Source organism: Piliocolobus tephrosceles, chromosome 14 (genome assembly GCF_002776525.5).
Source record: "Piliocolobus tephrosceles isolate RC106 chromosome 14, ASM277652v3, whole genome shotgun sequence".
Lineage (NCBI taxonomy): Eukaryota > Metazoa > Chordata > Mammalia > Primates > Cercopithecidae > Piliocolobus > Piliocolobus tephrosceles.
The window spans coordinates 90,410,391-90,432,927 of record NC_045447.1 but is presented as its reverse complement, the minus strand read 5'-3'; the positions used below and the strand labels follow the sequence as shown (position 1 = coordinate 90,432,927).

The 22,537-nt window shown below is 42.4% G+C and overlaps 1 protein-coding gene across 2 annotated transcripts in view; it reads right to left on the bottom strand.

Annotated features, from left to right (window-relative positions):
* Positions 1-10,700: 10,700 nt before the first annotated feature.
* PCSK5 (proprotein convertase subtilisin/kexin type 5) overlaps positions 10,701-22,537 on the bottom strand; it is a 475,536-nt gene continuing 463,699 nt past the window's right edge. The window contains exons 37-38 of one of the 2 annotated variants that reach the window (XM_031934085.1): positions 19,922-20,108; positions 10,701-15,156 (exon numbers count right to left, since the gene is read on the bottom strand). In XM_031934085.1, the coding sequence (XP_031789945.1) occupies positions 14,747-15,156; positions 19,922-20,108 (597 nt within the window). In that variant the 3' untranslated portion in view covers positions 10,701-14,746. The remainder of the gene's footprint in view (positions 15,157-19,921; positions 20,109-22,537) is intronic. The other variant, XM_023213308.1, reaches the window with a different exon arrangement.

Here is a 22,537-nt window from a genome sequence, read left to right as displayed (position 1 = left end):
TGATCAGCGCTGTGAGTACATTGAATATCAGCGTCAGCTCCGTGGGTGTGCCCTTTGGGCAATCAGCAACACAGGGCCTCATGCTTATTTTTAGTTTTTGAGACAGGGTCTCACTTTGTCACCTAGGCTGGAGTGCAGTGGCACAATCTTGACTCACTGCAGACTTGACCTCCCAGACTCAAAGGATCCTCCCATCTTAGCCTCCCAAGTAGCTGGGACTACAGGTGCATACCATCCCACCCAGTTAATTTTTGTGTTTTTTATAGAGACGGGATTTCGCCAAGTTGCCCAGGCTGGTCTTGAACTCCTGAGCTCAAGGGATCCACCTACCTTAGCCTCCCAAAATGTTGGGACTACGGCTGTGTGCCACCATGTCTGACCAGGGCTTGGTGCTTGTATGGGTCCCATATGCTGCTGCTGCCATCTTGAAATTTGTAATAATTTTTACACTGGGCCCCACAGATTATGTTGCCACTACCAATTGACTTTGTTAGTTTTCTGAGAAGCCAAATCCAGATGGTTGGTCTGAGAATATTGTTTGATCTCTCCCAGTTTCTACAGAATAAGTGACATGCCTACCTAGGACAGATAACAGGTGAACAAGGCAATAATTACATTGGTGTAGCAACTTATAGTTTAGGACAGACTTTCATGTGCAAAATCTCCTTTAACCCTCATGAGCAAATGTCAGGAGGCAAGTCTATTTGAGGCAAGTCTATTTAAGGCAATCAGAAACCCACCTATAGGAGATTACATGGATTTGATAGGCAAACATCTCTTTAAGTAAAAATCAGCAGAAAAACAGTACAAAAAATTTTCCAGATGTTACACAGCTGTGCTGCAAAGGAAGTTACAAAGTCAATAAAGGACTCAGTGTGGAGTTTAGCCAAAGGGATCATGGGGAATAAAAATTCCAATCACAAGCCAAGGAAGAGAGAGACATTGTTTTTGGAGCAACTTGGAGCATCAGTCACAGAGATCCCTCATGGTTGCTCACAGCCCAGGGATATACATCATGAAGTCCAGCTGAGAACTCCTTTGTCAAGGATTCTGCCTTTGACTCATCACTTCTTGATTAGCAATTTGATTTGGTTTCTGTGTCCCCTTTTTTTTTTGAAAGCAACTGATCAATACTGAAAACAGGGTTTAAGCCACCTTTATAAGCTTGTTGGCCTGAAACCTAGACTCTCAAATCCAGACCAAATACAGCCCTTTGACAACCCAGCAACACCCAGTCTGTGGTTTCTCATTTGCTTCCACCTGGTTGTCCGACCTAATCTCCTGCCTCTGCCTGCCCCAATTGCACAACTGTGGTTCGGATCTGAAGTCTAAAGTTCAGGCTGCTGCTGCTTTTGGCAAGGCACTGGCTGGCTGAATTTCCCTGCGGGAGCGTAATCTACTGCAACTTTGTCCCTAACTCACAGCCATTTGAGGGCAGAATGAGACAAAGAAAGATGCCTTCATGACTTTTCACCTCCATGCTGCAGACGTGCTCGCTTTTCCAACTCTTTTCTCAGGGCACTCTTCAAATCCTGCATCCTATGGGGTTTTTTACGTGCATTCAAAGTAAAACTGATCTAGAAGAAAGACTGGGTCATTGTTCTCCTTCCTTTTCCAATGTCCTCAGCACACTCTTAAGATTGCCTGTGGCATCGCAGCCAAATTCCAACATTCAAGTTTTTCACAACTTGGAGAGAAAGGAGGGGTTCTTTGTAGAAGAATGGATTCTCTTGGATGATCAAGGTATAAATAGGATTTCGATCAAGAGACTATCCTGCTGGGATGCAGCTATGGTTGCCTTATGGAGAGTAAAAAGCTGTAGGGGAGATAAACACATTTCACTAGAGGTCAAGTACTTGGCCAGTGTATTTATTGATCTTCTGGCGCTTTAACCAAGACTTGATGACTTGAGTCAAGAATGCATTTTATTTTCTCTTGGTTCGGAAGCAACTCATTTTGGGTTTCTGAAAGAGCAGTCTTTTTGTTACTCTATCTGCTGAGAAATCAAGTTGGAAAATCCAGTTAATGATCTAGTATATTTAAAACCACTCATTAGAGTGTAATTGCTTTTTGGAGGAAAAAAGGAAGGTCTTATTAAAAGGAGCTGAGTGGGTGTGTGTTTGGTTCCAGATTGAGTTTATAGAGAAGTCAAATCTACTTTTCTCTCCCTTATGTAATCTTGCTTCACGAATCCTGTCAAAACAGATTCGAGGAAGGAAGACTATTAACAAGCTGCACAGCTACTAAAATGATATGGGAGGGATGAGGGGAAATTAGCTATGACTGAACCCTTTCTGCATAACAGGAGTATTGATGGTGGAATCTCATTCCTCACAGCAACTTTGGGAGGTCAGGAATGCAAGTTTTCCACATGTAACAGAGAATCAGAAGTTTAGTAACTTGCCCAAGATTCCACATCAACAAATGTCAGAACTGAAATTCCATCCCAGGAATCTTTGGCTCTCACCCAAACTCATGATGTTTCTGTTATGCCAAGCCCTCTATATAAAAATAAATACTGTATAGGAATGATGAATCTAATCATGGCATCAGCTACTGAGGTTTATCTCTTTTTGTTTTTAAGCCAGAATCTCATTTCCTCGCCCAGGCTGGAATCCAGTGGTTAGGTCTCAGTTCACTGCAACCTCCGGTTTCTGGGTTTAAGTGATTCTTATGCCTCAGCCACCCAAGTAGCTGGGATTACAGGCGTGCACCACCATGCCCGGCTAAGTTTTGTATTTTTAGTAGACATGGGGTTTCACCATGTTGGCCCGGCTGGTCTCGAACTCCTGACATCAAGTGATCCACCCATCTCAGCCTCTCAAAGTGCTGGGATTACAGGCATGAGCCACTGCGCTCAGCCTTTTCTTTGATTTTTTTTTTTTTCCTTTTTTCCTTTTTTTGAGATGGAGTCTCACTTCCTCGCCCAGGCTGGAATGCATTGGTTAGGTCTCAGCTCACTGCAGCCTCCGGTTTCTGGGTTCAAGTGATTCTTATACCTCAGCCACCCGAGTAGCTGGGATTACAGGCGTGCATCACCATGCCCAACTAAGTTTTGTATTTTTAGTAGACATGGGGTTTCACCGTGTTAGCCCGGCTGGTCTTGAACTCCTGACATCAAGTGATCCACCCACCTCAGCCTCCCAAAGTGTTAGGATTACAGGCGTGAGCCACTGTGCCTGGCCTTTTCTTTGCTATTTTAAAAACAAAGCTGAGCTGAAAGACCACTGAGACTTAAAAAAGGGAAGAGCTTTATACTTAGGAATAGTTTATGTTTAAACAGAATGGGATATAATTATTGAAATCGAAGTGTGGGTATAGTTTGTTAAGCTGGCACTGGGCCAGTGTCTTTGGACACTGGTGGAACTTTCCCACTTCTTAGGGGTCACTGGTTCCTTGGAAAACTATCACAAGAAAAGGAAAATTAAGGTGACAAGAGAAAATAGGTTCCATTGATGACATTACTTATTACTTTTGCCTTGCCTCTGCCAATTTCAAGGAGCCTGGCTTGGCTCAGGGACTAATGTCCATTATCATGTTGAGTTGAAATTGACCTGTGATTTCAAGTTCACTTGAAAAGTGCTTGTCATTTTATAGACGACAGGAAAGTTAAGTTAGAGACGTCACATCTATAGTTACTAAGCTCTGAAGATCCTTTTATTCTCCTAAACACTTTTCTCAACTTTTCTTCTAAAAGAGCCTGTATATGAATAAATTCGCTTTTCCTAATCTTCCCTTTCTTTGTGTTCCAATGTTTTGTTTCCCCCCCGCCCTCTGAATTATTGCAATGCTCGCATTCTCTCTCATATTGTGGCTATTTGTACACATATATGTTTTTCCACCTAGTTACTAAGCTCTTTGAGGGCAGATCATATGTCTTGCTTTGCTTTCTACGGTTTAGCTAGCATAATCAACACAGGGCTTTATTATTTTTTTTAATTGCAAAAATACAGTGGAAATGGTCATGTACATAATAAACTTTTATATCTTGCTTATTATATGTAACCATTATAGCATATTTTGTATAGTCTTTATAAACTTAGGTTTAAAATGTTATGAAGTAGTTTTATATACAAAAATGAACATTTTGTGTGTGAAAGCTCTGGTTCTGCTTATAATATTTTAAAATGTGGAACTGGTGAATTCAAATAGAACAAACACTTAAAAGACTTGATTTTGCTAAATTGATTTCCAAAGGAGTTTTATTGGCTGTCGTAGGCCCCCAGGCTTCCCCACATTAAAACCTGGGACTGAATATGATGAAGTGTCATGCCTGTGACTGTTACAGCCAAAGGGAAATGAGCCAGGTGGGTCTAATCTAATCACACAGAGTTATCTCCAGCTGGTGGTAGAAGCAAAGTCAGAAAGATTCAGAATATGAAAAGAATCCTAAGCACAGTTGCAGGCTTTGAAGAGGAGGGAGCCAAGCACAAAACCAGGGAGCTCCCTTTAGGAGCAGAAAGTGACCCCTGGCTGACAGCCAGAAAAGAAACCTTAGTCCTCTAGCTGCCAGAAACAATCTGCCAGCCACCTGAATACCTTGGAAAACAACGCACCTCCAGAGCCTTCAATAAGAGGCCAGCCTGGCTAACACCTTGATTTCGCCCTGGAGTAGAACTAAGCCGAAAACCCAGGGGAGCCCACCTGGTCTTCCGACTTTGAGATAACAAATGTGTGTTGTTTAGAGTAGCTAAATTGTGGTATTTTTTAAAATGCAGCAATGGAAAATAAGGCGAGGCACAGTGGCTCATGCCTGTAATCTCAGCATTTTGGGAGGCTGAGGCAGGGGGATCACCTGAGGTCAGGAGTGCGAGAGCAGACTGGCCGACATGGAGAAACCTCGTCTTTACTAAAAATGCAAAATTAGCTGGGTGTGGTGGCGCATGCCTGTAATCCCAGCTATTCGGGAGGCTGAGGCAGGAGAATCGCTTGAACCGGGGAGGTGGAGGTTGCAGTGAGCCAAGATGGCACCATTGCACTCCACCCTGGGCAACAAGAGCAAAACTCTGTCTCAAAAAAAAAAAAAAAAAGAAGAAGAAGAAGAAGAAACAAAAGAAAAGAAAAAAAAAAGAAAATGAAGACATTGACTTACTCTCTTACCAAGTAACACATGAAATTGCTGATGTTCGTGCACGTGGTAGTGGACAGAACTCCAGAATTGTATACTATAATTAAAACAGTGTTTGCTGGCCTGGTGTGGTGGCTCACACCTGTAATCCCAGGCCGAGGCAGGTGGATCACCTGAGCTCAGTAGTTCGAGACTAGCCTGGCCAACATGACAAAACCCCATCTCTACTAAAAATACAAAGTTTAGCTGGTGCGGTGGTGTGCGCCTGTAATCTCAGCTACTGGGAGGCTGAGGCAGGAGAGTTGCTAAGACATTAAAAATTTTGTATTGCCTTCTCATAGCACTGGAGTGCGAAAATAAATGAGAAAAAAAGAGGAAATTCTGGATAAGAGATTTGATACTGAGAGAAAAATCACAGAGGAGAAGATTCTACTTAGAAAAGAGTAGTATGTTCCAGACTTCTGGAAAAATTATTATATTTTTAAGAGTAGTGTGTTGAAGCTGGCTTCTCTTACCTTACAAAAGCCAATTGTTAAATTTTCAGGAATCTAGAGAGTCATTTGTTACTTTATTTATTTATTTATTTTGACATGGAGTCTCGCTCTGTTGCCCAGGCTGGAGTGCAACGGGACAATCTCGGCTCACTGCAACCTCCACCTCCCAGGTTCAAGCAATCCTTCTGCCTCAGCCCCCCAAGTAGCTGGGATTACAGGTGCCCGCCACCAAGCCCGGATAATTTTTGTATTTTTTATGGAGACGAGATTCCACCATGTTGGCCAGGCTGGTCTCGAACTCCTGACCTCAAGTGATCCACCTGCCTCAGCCTCCCAAAGTGTGGGGATTACAGGCGTGAACCACTGTGCCCATCCTGAGGGTCGCTTGTTAGATACAGCTATCATTAAAAGTTAAGTTATAAAAACTTTCAACTAAAGAAGTTATATTAAAAACATGTAAAAAATGCCCCCCAACTCATCTTTCTGAAGTTTACATTTTATTATTATCTATGCTCTTGAGATTATTTACATCTAATGCATTTGTATGGCAGAAATACTATATAATGGTTTGCTTTTTTCCATTTCTTTCTCACCCTGCATTCAGTGGTATGGCAGGTGAGGCTTGAAATTGGCCATGATGAGAGTACTTACACCGCAAAACAGGAAAATGCCTTTTCTAAGCCAATGAGATATCAGGAAAGCTTTTCAGAGACTTGGATCAGAGCTAAGGCCTTTTTCCTTTTGGATGTGGACCAAAGAGAATGCAAAGTCCGGCACTGGCGGCAGCCATCTTGCCAGTGTTTAGGGAGACTCCAGTGAGAGTGGAGCCCACATAGCAAAAGCCAGGAGAGAGAGATGGAGACAAACTGTTACTGGGGACATGGCTTGTTCATTTCCAGCAGTACCTGATCCCACCCCTAACCCTACACTTTTTTTTTTTTTTTCTGTAAGAGACAGGGCTTCACTCTGTCCTCCAGGCTGGAGTTAAGTGGTGCAATCATAGTTCATTGAAGCCTCAAAGTCTTGGGTTCAAGCAGTCCTCTAGCTTCAGCCTCCCCAGTTGCTGGGACAATAGGCTGTGCCACTATGTTCAGTTGTTTTTGTTTTTGTTTTGAGATAAAGTCTCACTCTGTCGTCCAGACTGGAATGCAGTGGTGTGATCATGGCTCACTGCAGTCTCAACCCCCTGGGCTCAAGCAATCCCTCCACCTCAGCCTCCTGAGTAGCTGGGATTACAGACGTGTGCCACCATACCTGGCTAATTTTTGTATTTTTTGTAGAGATGGGGCTTCGGCCACGTTGTCCAGGCTGACCTCAAACTCCTGGGCTCAAGCAGTCCTCCCTCCTGGGCCTCCCAAAGTGCTGGGATTACAGGGTGAGCCACCATGCCGGGCCCTCTACACTTTTTAATTGAACCAATAAATTTTTTTTTGTATTTAAGTCAGTTTGGTTTGAATTTTCTATCATTTACATTAAAATCAAATTAAATGACACAGCAATGTCTGCACCAGGTCCAGAATTATACTGCTAGCCCCCAAAGTGGCTTCACTTGGTAACAGTAACTTAGAGGGGTGGGAATTCTCCATCCTCAGTCGTGTTCTGATCTTGTATTATAATCCTCTCTTTCACAAACAGATGTTTGCTTCATCTAATAAGCCTTATATAATTTCCCTTGCAGGCTGGGATCAGTTTTTCTCAGTAAACACTTTTGTTAGAGTGATGTACATTCTTTTTTTTTTAATTAAAAAAATAGAAACGGGGTCTTGAGGATAGCATAGGTATTCTTAGCTGTTGGTGACCTACCAGCTACCCTGTCCTACCCTCCTCTTCCGTGATAATAAAAATTGGTTTTTATTCAGAGCTGCAAAGCCCCAGAAGATGAGTCATGATTTAATCTCATTACCCTTTATCACATAATTGCTTTCCAGCCTTCCTTACAGCTAAGTTTGGCCATGGAACCCAGTTCCACGGCTTCTACTCTTAGAAGGCACACATCTACAAGCATTTTCATGTCTGTAATCACTCAGCAAATATTTGCCTTTGTAACATGTAGGGTGCTGGGCACTAGCACAGAGATGAACAAAACATCTGGTCATTAACTTTCTTTACCTTCATGACTTTTTTTTTTTTTTCTTTCGCCTGTGTTTGAGAACAATACAAGGTGGCATTAGTGGCTTTAAAACCCCAAAATATAACCTGAAATTTTAATCTTGTGTATTCATTCTCAGAGTGCCTTACTAAATTACATCTTGTTAATGTGTGGTGATGACGTTAGATCTAAAGTCTATATAGGCCAAACATGCATTGATAGAAATTCTATTTCTTTTTTGATACAGTCTTATCTGTACTTCTTTTTTTTTTTGGAGAGTATTTTGCTCTTTTGCCCAGGCTGGAGTGAAGTGGTGCAATCTCGGTTCACTGCAACCTCCGCCCCCTGGGTTCAAGTGATTCTCCTGCCTCAGCCTCCCTAGTAGCTGGGATTATAGGCACCCACCACCATATCTGGCTAATTTTAGTATTTTTAGGAGAGACGGGGTTTTGCCATGTTGGCCAGGCTGGTCTTGAACTCCTGACCTCAGGTGATCCACCTGCCTTGGTTTCCCAAAGTGCTAGGATTAGAAGCGTGAGCCATCGTGGCTGGTCTGTACTTCTTATGTGACAGTGTAAAATGAAGGCCACTATGTATTCAATTAATGGCATCTAAACTTGGTTCCTCACTTGGGTAGGACACGGAGCAGTTTCTTTTTTTGTGAATTCTAAAGCAAACCTTGTTAACTCTGAACAGATCTTGAGAGATCTAATGTCAGAAGTATGTATTGAGCACCTAAAGTCTTTACCTTCAGTTTTTCTAAATATTTTACCTCCAGTTGATGCCACCTCTGAATCCACATTTGGAAATTCATAATTCTTCAGATATTTTTTGTTTTATGGGGTAGAACCTCTCATGAATACTTTTTAGTGGGTTGAAACATAGTTACAGAGCATGAATATTTACAGTCACCTACACTTATTTCTTTGTTTACTGAGCCTCATCTCCGTGCCTCTAGATGAGATTGTGCACCTGAACTGAAGGCTCCCTTTGGGACCTCACTGGCATTGCCTTGTGGTGACTCACCATTTAGTAAATTCCACCCAGCTCAAACTAATCCCAAAATAGGGGTCAGGGATTACCGACAAAGGCTAGGCTAATTCGTTGCATAACAGCCAAGTGGTAGAGCAGAAAAAAACATGAATCGGAGAGTCCTAGATTCAAATTCCAGTTTGACCATTTGCAGACACTTTGACTTAGAGCACTTTAAGTATCATCACCGAGCCTCCCTTCCTCATTCGTGAAGAGGGACCATATTACTCACCTTATAGCATTTGTGTTGTAAGGATCATCATACGAGTGAAGTGCCAAAGACCATGCCTGGCCCATAGATGTCATTAAACATGGTAGCTGTTTTCTCCCTAACTATAAAGCAGCATCATTGTCTGCGGTAAATACCCGAAGTTCGTCATCTCACGCCAGGGAAATCGGGGATATGGACACATAAGAAGTGAGTTTAAGAGCAGAGATTTAATAGGGGAAAGAAAAAGAGAATAGCTCTCTCTTGCAGAGAGAGAGGAGCGGCCGAGTGGGTCTTCCGGTTTCATGGTGAAATGCATGGGATTTTGTAGAGGAGCTTGAGGAGCTGGTGTCTGATTTACACAGGGCCTGAGAGGTTGGTCAGATCAGGTGTGCCATTTGCATAGTGTGCAAAGAAGATGGCTATCCCACTCTAATCTTTTATTATGCAGATGGGGTCTCTCCCTGGCTGATGCCATGTTGTCTGCTTTTTTACTGCACATGTGGTGACAAAGAAAAGGAAAAAGGGAACCTCCATGCTGAATATACCTGCCTTCCAGGTATCCCTTTTCTATTGGCACAGCTGCTGGCAGTTACCTATGGAGGCTTTTAGCTTGCTTATCTATGCCTGCACCTTGATTTTTTGGGCTGCTTTTTATTAAAAGGAAACCTTATTGAGGACTCTGTCACCCTTACTATCTGCCTAAATAATTTCTTTCTAGCTCCTGTGTCAACTAGATTGAAAGTTCCATGAGGCCTCAAATCTGATGGATCCCAGTTGCTGTTTTTCCAGTAACTAGAATAGTGCTGGGCACATGCTAGACACTTAACAAATACTTGGTAATTGATTGTTATAATTATTATCATAAAAGTCAGGTAAACTCCAGTGCCTTCTTCAAAGAATCCTGCCTCCATCCTCTTTTTCAAATTAAGTCCAAGCACAAATCTTTCCATGAAGCCACATCTGTATGCTCTAATTTGTAGCTATTTCATGCTTAACTGGCACCACTTCCTCCCCTCCTTACCACTTACTGTCAGGATTAAACAGGAGTGCACTGCATATACAACGTAGGGCCTAGACGATTTCTCCATATCTTTGAGTCTTGTCTTCTTAAAATTCAATTCTACCAGTCATTCTTGATTGTTAAGCAATTGCTGGGCAGTGTGCTGGGTTCTAGAAAAGAAACAGTAGCTGCCTATAGGAGTACCTAGTCTTTCAGTGGATATAGCTTTGTAATCTAACAATTACATCACAAGGTGATGTGAAAAACTATATGCACAGAGTATCTAGGTAGCAGAGATGGGAGAAAGTGATTAACTTTCTCAAAAATCAGGTTATAAGGAAATGTGACTTTTCAAGGAGGGTTAGGAATTTTCCAGCTGGTTAAGGTGGGAGAAGAATATTCCAAGGAGAGTAAGCAATATGTGCCCAAGGGCATGAGATAGCAGGATATTATCCTGGAGAACATAGAAGCAATTCAGTACTGTTGGAGCATAATGAAGAAGCTGGGAAGTAAGGAGGGGGCCAGGAAATTGAGGGTGATAAGTTCAGAGACAGAGCCAGTAGCCATATGTAGCAAAGTTTTGAATGTCATAAACACTGTAGGTGACGGGGACCCCGGAATGGGATTATCTGAAGAAGTTTAGAAATGACCTTTGATGGCAGGGTAGAAAATACACCAGGAGAAAAAGTAAAAGAGATTAAAGCTGCACAATACTCCAGGAAGAAGTATGAGTGGTCTAGACGAGAAACACTGAGGGCCTGATGTGTAGCAGGATGAGCTGCAGACAAAACTCCTCAGACACAGAGTTAAAGAAGGAAGCAGTTTATTCGGCCAGGAGCATCGGTAAGACTCCTATCTCAAGAGCCAAGCTCCCGAGTGAGCAATTCCTGTCTGTTTTAAAGGCTCACAACTCTAAGCGTGAGAGGGTCGTGATGGATTGAGCAAGCAGGGGGTACGTGACTGGGGGCTGCATGCACCGGTAATCAGAACGGAACAGAACAGGACAGGGATTTTTACAATGCTCTTCCATACAATGTCTGGAATCTATAGATAACATAACTGGTTAGGTCAAGGGTCAATCTTTAACTATCAGGCCCAGGGCGTGGCACCGGGCTGTCTGCCTGTGGACTTCATTTCTGCCTTTTAGTTTTTACTACTTCTTTCTTTGGAGGCAGAAATTGGGCATAAGACACTATGAGGGGTGGTCTCCTCCCTTAGACTGAGGCAGTGCTGATGAGACAGAAAGACAGATTGAGCTGATTTTTAGGAGACAAAATTCAGAATTGATAAGGTTAGCTTGGACTTTGGGTGTAGGTAGATAAAAAGGAGAAAAATGTAGCACTGTTATTGTTGTGTATCTGTTACTTGGTAAAATGTAATGCTAATCACATAAAAATGCTCAGAAATAGTTCTTTAATAAGTAAGTCTCCATAGCATTATCTGGTCTTGATTTAATTTTATTTCCAATTTTAAAATTACTTTCTATTAACTAGAACCTTCCATGCTTTACCCAGCCTCTTGGTGTGTTTCCAGTCTACAAGGATTCTCTTAATATTTCCAAGTGATTTACAAGCAGAAAACTAAAAGGTGACTTTGTTTTCCAACCACATGTTTATCTATTTAGATAGTCATTAGCATAGTATTCAAAAGCCATCTGAGAATGACGTTTCATGACTAAAAACAAAGAAGGAAAGATGTCAAACCTCAATACACAAGCATGAACCTTCTTTTCATTGCAGGCCACATAGAGGAACACCACAATTTTTCTTAGTATTGAAGTTCATCTCAACCTCAACCAATCTTTAATTGTATATCATAAACACAGATTTTTTTTCATAGAAAACAATTTCTAGTTTACAGAAAGAAATGTCAAACTCAGTCTATCAGAGCTTTAGAATTATCACGGAAGATGAACAACAAAGTATAAGCAAAATTGCTTGTTTTTGTAAGCTAACTGCAACTACAGAGATGAGAAAGTCTTCTATTGATATGATGGCTATCGTGCATATATATTTTTATATGTTTCTAAGGATTGAAAGGAGAACTATCAGGGCTTCAGATACATTTTGAAGAGATAATGTTATGTATTTCTTTTGAGACAGGGTCTTAGCTCTGTCACTCAGGCTGAAGTGCAATAGCAAGATCACAGCTCACTGCAGCCTCGACCTCCAGGGTTCAAGTGATCCTTCCACCTCAGCCTCCTGAGTAGCTGAGACTACAGGCACTTGCCACCATGCCTGGCTAATTTTTAAAATTTGTAGACACGGGGGTCTCACTATGTTGCCCAAGGCTGATGTCGAACTCCTGGGCTCAAGCAATCCTCCTGCCTCAGTCTCCCAAAGTGCTGGGGTTACAGGCACGAGCCACTACTCCTGGCAAGGAGATAATTTTATTTATTTATTTATTTATTTATTTATTTGGCTATTTTTTTTTTGAACCAGAGTCTTGCTCTGTCACCCAGGCTGGAGTGAACTGGTGCCATCTCAGCTCACTGCAACATTTGTCTCCCGGGCTCAAGTGATTCCCCTGCCTCAGCCTCCTGAGTAGCTGGGATTACAGGTGTGCACCAACACGCCCAGCTTTTTATTGTATTTTTAGTAGAGATGGGGTTTCACCATGTTGGCCAAGCTGGTCTCGAACTCCTGACCTCAGGTGATCTGCCTGCCTCAGTCTCCCAAAGTGCTGGGATTACAGGTATGAGCCACCATGCCTGGCCAAGGAGATAATTTTAAATGATCAAAATTTTTGAAGGCATATCATACATGTACGTGTATGATCTCTGAAAAGTGTTTTAAAGATAAAGTCAGCAAAGTATAGCCTGTTGGCCAAATCCGACCCACCACCTGTTCTTGTAATGCTGTTAATTAAGAATAGTTTTTGCATTTTAAAATTTTTAAAAGGTTGAAAAAAGTCAAAAGAAGAATAAAATTATCTGAAATTCAAATTTCAGTGTCCATAAATAAGGTTTTATTGAAGCACAGTTCACTCATCCATTATGTACCAGCTGCATTCATGCTACAATAGCAAAGCTGAGTGGTTATGACAAGACTTTCTGGCCAAGAAAGCCTAATGTACTTACTAGCTGGCTCTTTCCAGAGACTGTTTGTCAGCCCTGTTTTAAGAGCTTTCCTCTAAAGAAACAAGCCTTTAGTAAACTGAAGACTTCTTCATAAAGATTTTCTGTGTCAGTGATACATTATGTTAAAAAAAGAAAATGCATGAATTTAGCAAAGATAAAATTGATATTATAGACTAAAATAATAGGCTTGCCTTTATATTTAGGATGCTTATTTTCCCATCTTATGTCAGTAGCATAGTTACAAGAACACATGCTTTAGGGTGGTCATTCTTTTTTCTTGAATCTTGATGAGATTTGCATGACCTTGGGCTAGTTATCTAACCTCTAGTAAGCCTTAAGTTTCCTACGAGAACAGAATAATAGCCATACCAACCTCATGGGAGTATGATAAGTACCAAAATGGGTAAGTGGGGCGTTTTTGGGGGGGAATTACTTAGCTTGTTATCTGGTAGTAGGTGTGCAATAGATTATAATTATCATCATTCTCTGAGAATGTCACTTTTGCTTTCTGGTGCTCCATTCGTAGTACTGCCTGTAAGGTCTGCTTTGACAAGGAAATCTGTAAGACCCTGCCAACATCATTTTGCATAGCAAGAGCCCCTCTCTGTGTTACAATCTGGAGAAAAAGTGTCCTCAGGTACATGAATCCAAGAACACACTTGACAGAAGAATGGAAAAAGGGAAGCCTAGGAAGTCTAGAAACAAAAATCATAGTGATGAGCAGTGCTGGAAGGCTGGTCAGCAGCCAGAGTACAGCTTGTGAGCAGCATATTGGGATTTTTTTTTTTTCCATGTTAGACTCTATTCCAACTCTTTCTATGGAGAGCCCACGGTTTTGTGATGGGTTGTTGATGAAGGAAAGCTCTGAATTTTTTAGAGTAGATGAAGTGTTTGTCATTTTATTCCATTTTACATTAGGTTAACACTGCCATTTTTCTTTTATTATTTGATGTCTTAGCTGATGACATCCCAGGCGACTCCCAGGTGAAAAGTACCCAGAAAATCATGAGAGTGCAGTTCCTGGAAACTCAGTCATTTCTTTCTCGCTGGCCTGTTCTGCCTTTAGAATCGTTGTGACTGTGGATTCCTGCAGAGGAACTAGGGCCTGGGGACCTCATGACTCCTCAGCTATTATGCACCTTCTCTTTTCTTCCCTTATCTCAAGTAGGTCCTGAGCAGCCCAGCCCAGGTGGTCTCTTCTGCTCACCAGGGGTGGCCTGGAGTCAATTGACAAGAGCCCTCTTTTCTTAGCCCTTACAAAACAAATCTCTGCCTAAAGACAGCTAAAGGGGAGAAAAACACCACCAAACCAACAACTCCTTTGTACCTCCATTATCCCCAAAATTAGATAAAGAAAAGTTAGAATACCAGGAGGCAGCAGACACCTCCACAAGGCAGCTTGAAACAGAATTTCTGTAGATCTACTGTCCTTTTTTTTTTTTTCAATCACATAGAAGAGTTTGTACAAATCTCATTTGTTTTCACTTCCTGCATTTTTGTGTCTTGACACATTATTTTGAGGAAAATTCCTCTGAATTTTATGCTTGCTCTTCAATTACGGTTGAACAGGAACTGTTAATTGAGTTTAGCCACTCAAAAGAACAAAGTATTTCATCATTCTTACATATTCTGGTTGGATTCATGGTTAAAGAAGACAAATAGAAACACTCACACATCAGCCTGGTGTGGGGATAAAACCAAACACAGTGATGCTCATAGGCATGCCTGAGAGTGGAATAGTGGTGGTGGGGGGGGGGGGGGGGCGGTGCCTGTTTACTGGTAGTAGGAGTAACTCTCGTCATCGTATTCCAGCTCATCTTCGTCATCGTCAGCCAGCAGCCCATACTTAAATTTCCGGTAGACTGTGCCATCCTGGCCCATGTAGACGATGTCATCATCATCATCCTCATCATAGTCCCGATCCCTGTACTCAATCACCTGATCCTCTTCAAAGCTGGTGCTCTCTCCATAGCTGCTTTTATAGGAGGAGTAAGACTTGTTGGGGTTGGCCAGCTTTTCATAGCCAGCCTTTGCTGCTGGCTGGACTCGGCCGCGAGATTTCTTCCACACGACCACAGCTGCCCCGAGCAGAAGCGCCAGCATCACGGAGGAGGTGATGAATAGAGCTGTCTTGAAGTGCTCAGCTGCAGGCCTAACTTTGCTTGTTCGAAGGATGCACTCTTCTGTTGGAAGAAGACCCCAAAGGAAGAGGCAAGAGGGAAAAAGTGGAAGAAACAGAATAGAGAAAATTAGATTCAGAAGTAAAGAATTTCACCTTTATTTTAAAAATTGAAAATGGTAGAATCACTGTCTCTGATTTTCCTCTTTTTTAAATTTTAATTTTAATTTTTTGTAGAGACAGCTTCTCACTATGTTGCCCTGGCTGGTCTCAAACTCTTGGGCTCCAGAGATCCTCCCATCTTGGTCTCCCAAAGTGCTGGGATTACAGGCGTGAACCACCGCACCCGGCCTGTCTCTAATTTTCCTAGAAGGCATACCACTGTATAAAATTGGAGTATGTACCCCATGAGAATCCTAGCCTGTGTCTGATGAAGCCAATGAATCCTTCTATAAAGAAGGTCAGTTTGCCATCCAAAGGGAGTTCCCTTATCCCCGTACCTCATAGGTCAGTCACCAAGTGTCCAACCTTATCAACTGATTCTTCTATTTCCCTCCTAAGAAAATATTTCATCTTGGACCAAGCTTTAGTTATTGCTAAATGCTCTATTTTCTTTCCCAATTCCAACTTCTTTTCGAAGACTGAGTCCTCTCCCAAGGTACCCTTAAGCCTGGGCCAAGACGACTGTCCCACCACTTAAGGGCAAGAGCAGATAATTTATAAAACTACTGACTCCGAGAGCCATGTGGGGCCTTAGAAATTACTTAGGCCAATTTGTTGTTTGACAGTTGAGGAAACTAAAGTCAATCCAGAGGAAGTGAATTGTCACATTGTCAGAGACAAGACCTTGTTTGTGGAGCAATCAGAATTCAAATTCAGGAATCCTAGCTCCATGCTACAGTCTAAAGACATTAGGACAAAAGGCTCTGACAAGTGTTCTTTGGCTTCTTAGAGTTTTGTGCTCCTAGTCTGGCAGAAAAAGAAGTACCATCTTTAAATCCTATCAACTTGAATGATAGGGATTTTTTTTCTATTATTATTAAGAGTTTTTTTTTTTTTTTTTTTTTTTTTTTTTTGAGATGGAGTATCACTCTGTCACCCAGGCTGGAGTGCCGTAGCACAATAGCTTGGCTTACTGCAGCCTCTGTCTCCCAAGCTCAAGCAATTCTCGTGCCTTAGTCTTCTGTGTAGCTGGGACTACAGGTGCATACCACCATGCCTTGCTAACTTTTGTATTTTTAGCAGAGATGGGGTTTCACCATGTTGGCCAGGCTGGTCTTGAATTCCTGACCTTAGGTGATCCACCCTCGGCCTCCCAAAGTGCTGGGGTATGAGCCACCACACCCAGCCATTATTAAGAGTTTTGAAATCCAGAGCTCCGACCCCTGTCATCCATCAGCCTTTGTTTTGATGCCTTGATTGAGAATATGGAGTAACCAAAACAGTTTTATGGAAGGAAAGATTCAACTGTAACTTTAGTGATGAGGATGAGCTCATTTTTCTTACTTATTCATTTATCCAGGTGGTATGATTTGGGTAGTATGTCTATTTTTTTTCTGTTCTTTAACCCACCACATGGGAATATGAAAGAACCAGAGAAAAAACTATCAGGCCCTGTTGGATGTACAAGCTGAGATACACATAGGTTTTTTATAAATATTTGTTGAACCTCTTGGATCTCTCTTGTTCAGGGGATAATTTCCTGAACAATTCTAGGTACATTCTACACACTAGATAAATAAATATAACACTGCTGCCAAGGTGCAATGATTTTTGCTTATTAAATATTGACCAATTAGATCTGATTCATCATGACTATGTATTTCTCTTCTTTTTTGCTAGTGAGAAACAAGTTTTCTATTTTATCATAATTTTCATTCTCATGGGATTTTACCTATCAAGCCGAGTTTCTTCTTCTAAAGTAACAGCTCTATCATTATTACATTCATCATTATTAGCAAGTTCAGCATAGAATTTTTCCCTGGAGAAAACATTAAAGCATTGGAGAGATTGATAAGCAATCTGTGTGTGGTACTGTGAGATAAACACTGCCTGAAGCAGTAGAATCAATATAAAAACCTTTCGATGTTGTTTCAGTTACTAGGATGCCATATGCAGTCATGGCTTGCTTACTATTCTCCATCCCAGATCTGCAGAGTCAGGGTTAGCCTTTGTGATACGGTTTCTTTGAAGGGGCAGAGTGTCTCTGTAAAGAAGGATCAGGTAATCAAGAGCATTTAGACTTTTGCAGATTGCCACAGGTGGCTCTTCAAGAGCTGCAGGGGGACCAGAAAAGCTGACAAGATAGTTCTTAGTTGGAACAGGCTTTCAGAAACTCTGCATGCAACATGCACAACCTTCTGGTTTCATTTAAAGGCTTTAATATTGTGAGGGTTATTATTCTTAGCTGACACAGAATGGATACGAGCAACCAGACCCTGAAGGTAGGTGTGTCTGAAGAACAGGGAAAACCAGCTGCTCATGGGATTGGGAAAGCTGAAAGAAGGAAAACGTTTTTGGAAAGATGATACTTAAAACCCAACTGAAAATGATGATCAAGCCAGGTGCAGTGGTTCGTGCCTGTAATCCCAGCACTTTGGGAGGGTGAAGTGGGCGGATCACCTGAGGTCAGGAGTTCGAGACCACTCTGGCCAACATGGTGAAACCTGTCTCTACTAAAAATACAAAAATTAGCCAGGTGTGGTGGCGCATGCCTGTAATCCAAGCTACTCTGGAGGTTAAGGCAGAGAATCGCTTGAACCTGGGAGACAGAGGTTGCAGTGAGCCGAGATTGTGCCATTGCACTACAGCCTGGGTGAGAGTGAGACTCCATCAAAAAAAAATAATAAAAAAAGAAAGATGAAAAGAAAGGAAGAAAGAAAGGAAAGAAAGAAAGAAAGAAGATGAAAGGAAGGAAGGAAGGAAAGAAGGAAGAAGAAAGGAAGGAAGGAAAGAAGGAAGGAAGGAAGGTAAAGAAAGAAAAGAAAGAAAGAAAGAAAGAAAAAAATGCTGATCAAAAATAAAAAAGAAGTGACTGGTAGCAGTTATGGGTCTGGGATTTTCTTTCTTCTTCTTTCTTTTTTTTTTTTTTTGAGATGGAGTTTCACTCTTCTTGCCCAGTCTGGAGTGCAGTGGCGTGATCTCGACTCATCGCAACCTCTGCCTCCCAGGTTCAAGTAAGTCTTCTGCCTCAGCCTCCCTAGTAGCTGGGATTACAGGCATCAGCCACCATGCCCGGCTAATTTTGTATTTTTAGTAGAGACAGGGTTTCTCCATGTTGGTCAGGCTGGTCTCGAACTCCCGACCTCACATGATCCACTCGCCTCGGCCTCCCAAAGTGCTGGGATTATAGGCGTGAGCCAACGTGCCCGGCCTGGGTCTGGGATTTTCTTTACTTACAAATGGACCAACTCAGAAATGTGGCATCTCTTTTTGTAGGTGAATGTTACTTCTAGACCCCAAGGAAATTATCTACTTCTGGCCTAGAGAGTATATTTTAAGAATATATGTATATGTTTCTTTCTTTCTTTTTAAAAAAAAAAAAAAAAAAAAATCACTCAGTTTGAGATTTTTCTAAGTTTGTGACCAACGAGAACCAAGTAACCACATGGATGGGGTTAGTTAGACTTGAGGATAGCTGAGGGACTGGAAATTGGTAAAGGGGGTTTTGCTTCTTCTTACCCTTCAATAAAAATTCATTTCTAAAATGTCATAAGTCTCTAATGAGAGGCCCAGGTTTGGGCTGACTTTCATAGAATGATTCTTCAACAGAATCAAGACAATATTGACATCAGCTTCCTTGATAGTTGATTCTTTTCCTTTTTTCCCAGGAGGGAAGAATAAAAAAAAGGAACAAAGTAATTCATAAAGATAAAATGCTAGCTCTACTTGAGTTCTAGTCTTGGAGGCAAGCGGAGCATCTAATTCCAGATGAACCATTTTTTAAAAAAAAATTGAGACAGCATCTTGCTCTGTCACCCAGGCTGAAGTGCAGTGGTGTGATCTCGGCTCACTGCAATCTTTGCCTCCTGGGCTCAAGAGATCCTCCCACCTCAGCCTTCTGAGTAGCTGGGACTATAGGCATGCACCACCACGCCCAGCTAATTTTTGTATTTTTAGTAGAGATGGAGTTTTGCCATGTTGCTCAGGCTGGTCTCAAGCTCCTAGACTCAAGCGATCTGTCTGCCTCGCCCTCCCAAAGTGCTAGGATTACTTACAGGCATGAGCCAACGTGCCTAGTCTCCAGATGAAACTTTTAATACTGGTGTGGACTTGGGCATGTGAATCAAACTTTAAGCCTCAGTCTCCTCATCTATAAAATAGGACTGATAATCTCTACTTGTGAAGTGAGACAATGGACATGAAGTTTCAAGTACAGTAGGCCCATAGTAGGCACTCAATAAAAAGGTAGCCGTGTAGATTCTCCTGAATTTTCTTTTTTTTTTTTTTTTTAGATGGAGTCTTGCTCTGTCACCCAGGCTGGAGTGCAGTGGCCGGATCTCAGCTCACTGCAAGCTCCACCGCCCGGGTTTACGCCATTCTCCTGGCTCAGCCTCCCGAGTAGCTGGGACTACAGGCGCCTGCCACCTCGCCCGGCTAGTTTTTTTGTATTTTTTAGTAGAGACGAGGTTTCACCGTATTAGCCAGGATGGTCTCGATCTCCTGACCTCGTGATCCGCCCGTCTCGGCCTCCCAAAGTGCTAGGATTACAGGCTTGAGCCACCGCGCCCGGCCGATTCTCCTGAATTTTCCATCCCCCCTCCCTCTGCTCCCACTGGCTTCCTGAGGACATGCCCTTCCTCTGCAGGCTGCTCTTGCTCTCCCCTCACCCGTGGTGTCCTGGCAGTCACAGCACTCCTGGGCACTGGTGGGATCGGAGGTGTTGCAGCAGTGGAGGCAGCGGCTGTCGTCCATGTGCAGCACCAGGTTGGCGGGGCACAAGGTGCAGTTCTTGGCCCCTGGTCCCTTGCATTCCATGCAGCTCTCGTGGCATTTTTCACAGTTAAACTTCTCTCCCTGTTAAGAGCAATCAAGAGGTTCCGTCTGAGTGCAGAGGGATTAACAAAGCACTGGAGTTCCCAGATGGTATTTCATCTTGTCTCCATAAGGAGGGAGGTGTGTGGGGGACAGCAGAAGGATGGTGTGTTCTGAGCCCATTTTAACTGTGCTGGGTGAAAGAACCAACTGTCTGTGATGGGGTAGAATCATGGCTGTGCCCTGCCCTTTGAGATCTGCTAATAACAGTGGGAGAACAGACGTCTAGAACAGTTTGGGTTAGGAGCTGACAGCTCCTGTGCTCAAGGACAGCTCCTGTGCTTAAGGACAGCTCAGGTCAAGGACTAGTTTTGTCTGGCCCACACTGTTGACTTTCAGTTTAAAATATTTTGCATTCATTTCCCACATCTCAAAAGTGGAATATTTCACATGTAAATGCATTCCTAATTTCTCTTTAGAAACTAGAAGACCTGTCAACACTGGATTCGTCACTCCCACGTGGCAATGGCCCCCCTTTCCACTCTTCTATTTGACACAATTGCCAGCACTTGATATGACGTCACCAACATGTAGGTGATACATCAATTTCCACTTTCCTTCAAGCTTCAAGCTTACACTGTGGTTTTCTTTGACCCAGCATTTATGTTTGTGACCTGCTTAGCCCTCTGTGGTTACTGGATGATTGTGGTCAGGCTCCAGAATAATATAGATTGTGGCTGTGTAGCTCAAGTAGTTAAATCTCTTTAGGAAGAGAGTGGAGAGATGAGAAGAAAGTGGCTTCCCTCCTGACAAGTTGCTCCTTGACTGGTGCTGGAAACGTGGGTTAGGGAAGATGCCTTCCTGTTTTACTTCTGTAACTTTGGAAGTATGGTATGACAGAAAACGATGAAGGAATGGAAATTGCTTTTGTTGAGAACCTTGGCATGTTTCAGGCACTGACAAGGTACTTTCTCAGCTGTTACTATCTCGTTGAATCCTGCATCTCACATATTATCTCATCCTTCAGGTTTAATCCCAGCTTTGTTACTTACCACTCATATAATTTTTTTTTTTTTGAGACAGGGGCTTACTTTATTGCTCACACTGGAGTGCACTGGTGTGATCGGATTCAAGCAATCTTCCTGCTTCGGCCCCACATATAGCTGGAACTACAGGCACACACCACCATGTCCAGCTAATTTTCCTTTTTTGTAATTTTTGTAGAGATGGGGTTTCACCATGTTGCCCAGGCTGTACTCATATAATCTTTAACACATTATTTAACCTCTTTGAGCCTCAGTTTCTCTAAACTGTAATGAGGGCTGTTGCCAGAATTTAAAGAGAACTCATACGTAAATATATTAGTTTGTGTTAATTTCATCATGGGGAAATTTACTTATTTTCTAAAGTTTGAAAACACAATCAAGAAATTTATGGTCTTGCCGGGTGCAGTGGCTCACACCTGTAATCCTAGCACTTTGGGAGGCTGAGGTGGGTGGATGACTTGAGCCCAGGAGTTCGAGACCAGCCTAGGCAACATGGTGAGACCCTGTTTCTACTAAAAATACAAAAATTTAGCTGGGCATGGTTGTCAGAGGCATTTGAACCAGAGTAACTCCATCTTGAATAGGGGCTGGGTAAAATAAGGCTGAAACTTACTGAGCTACATTCCTAGATGGTTAGGCATTCTAAGTTACAGGATGAGATAGGACATTGGCACAAGATACAAGTCATAAAGGTCTTGCTGATAAAACAGCTTGCAGTAAACCGCCAGCCAAAACCCACCTAAACCAAGATGACAATGAGAGTGACCTCTCGTGGTTCTCACTGCTACACTCCTACCAGCGCCATGACAGTTTACAAATACCATGGCAACTTCAGGAAGTTACCCTATATGGTCTAAAAAGGGAAGCCATGAATAATCCATCCTTTGTTCAGCATATCATTAAGAAATAACCATAAAGATAGGCAAGCAGCAGCCCTCACAGTTGCTGTGTCTATGCAGTAGCCATTCTTTTATTCCTCTATTTTCTTAATAAACTTGCTTTCACTTTGCCCTATGGTTTTGCCCTGAATTCTTTCTTGTGTGAGATCCAAGAACCCTCTTTTGGAGTCTGGATTGGGACCCCTTTCCAGTAGCATCTTTCTGGCAACCACAGAAGTGACAATAGTGAGGAAACTCCCAACCCAAAGGCTAACTTTGGGTAAGTGGTGGGGACCAGTGACATGGTAGTCCCAGCTATTCAGGAGGCTGAGTTGGCAGGATCACCTGAGCCCAGGAGGTCAAAGCTGCAGTGAACTGTAACTGTGCCACTGCACTCCAGCCTGGTGACAGAGTGAGATCCTGGCTTAAAAAAAAAAAAAAAATTATGGTCTCAAAATCCATGGCAAATGAATCCTCATTTTTTTCCTTCCTTCCTTCCTTCCTTCCTTCCTTCCTTCCTTCCTTCCTTCCTTCCTTCCTTCCTTCC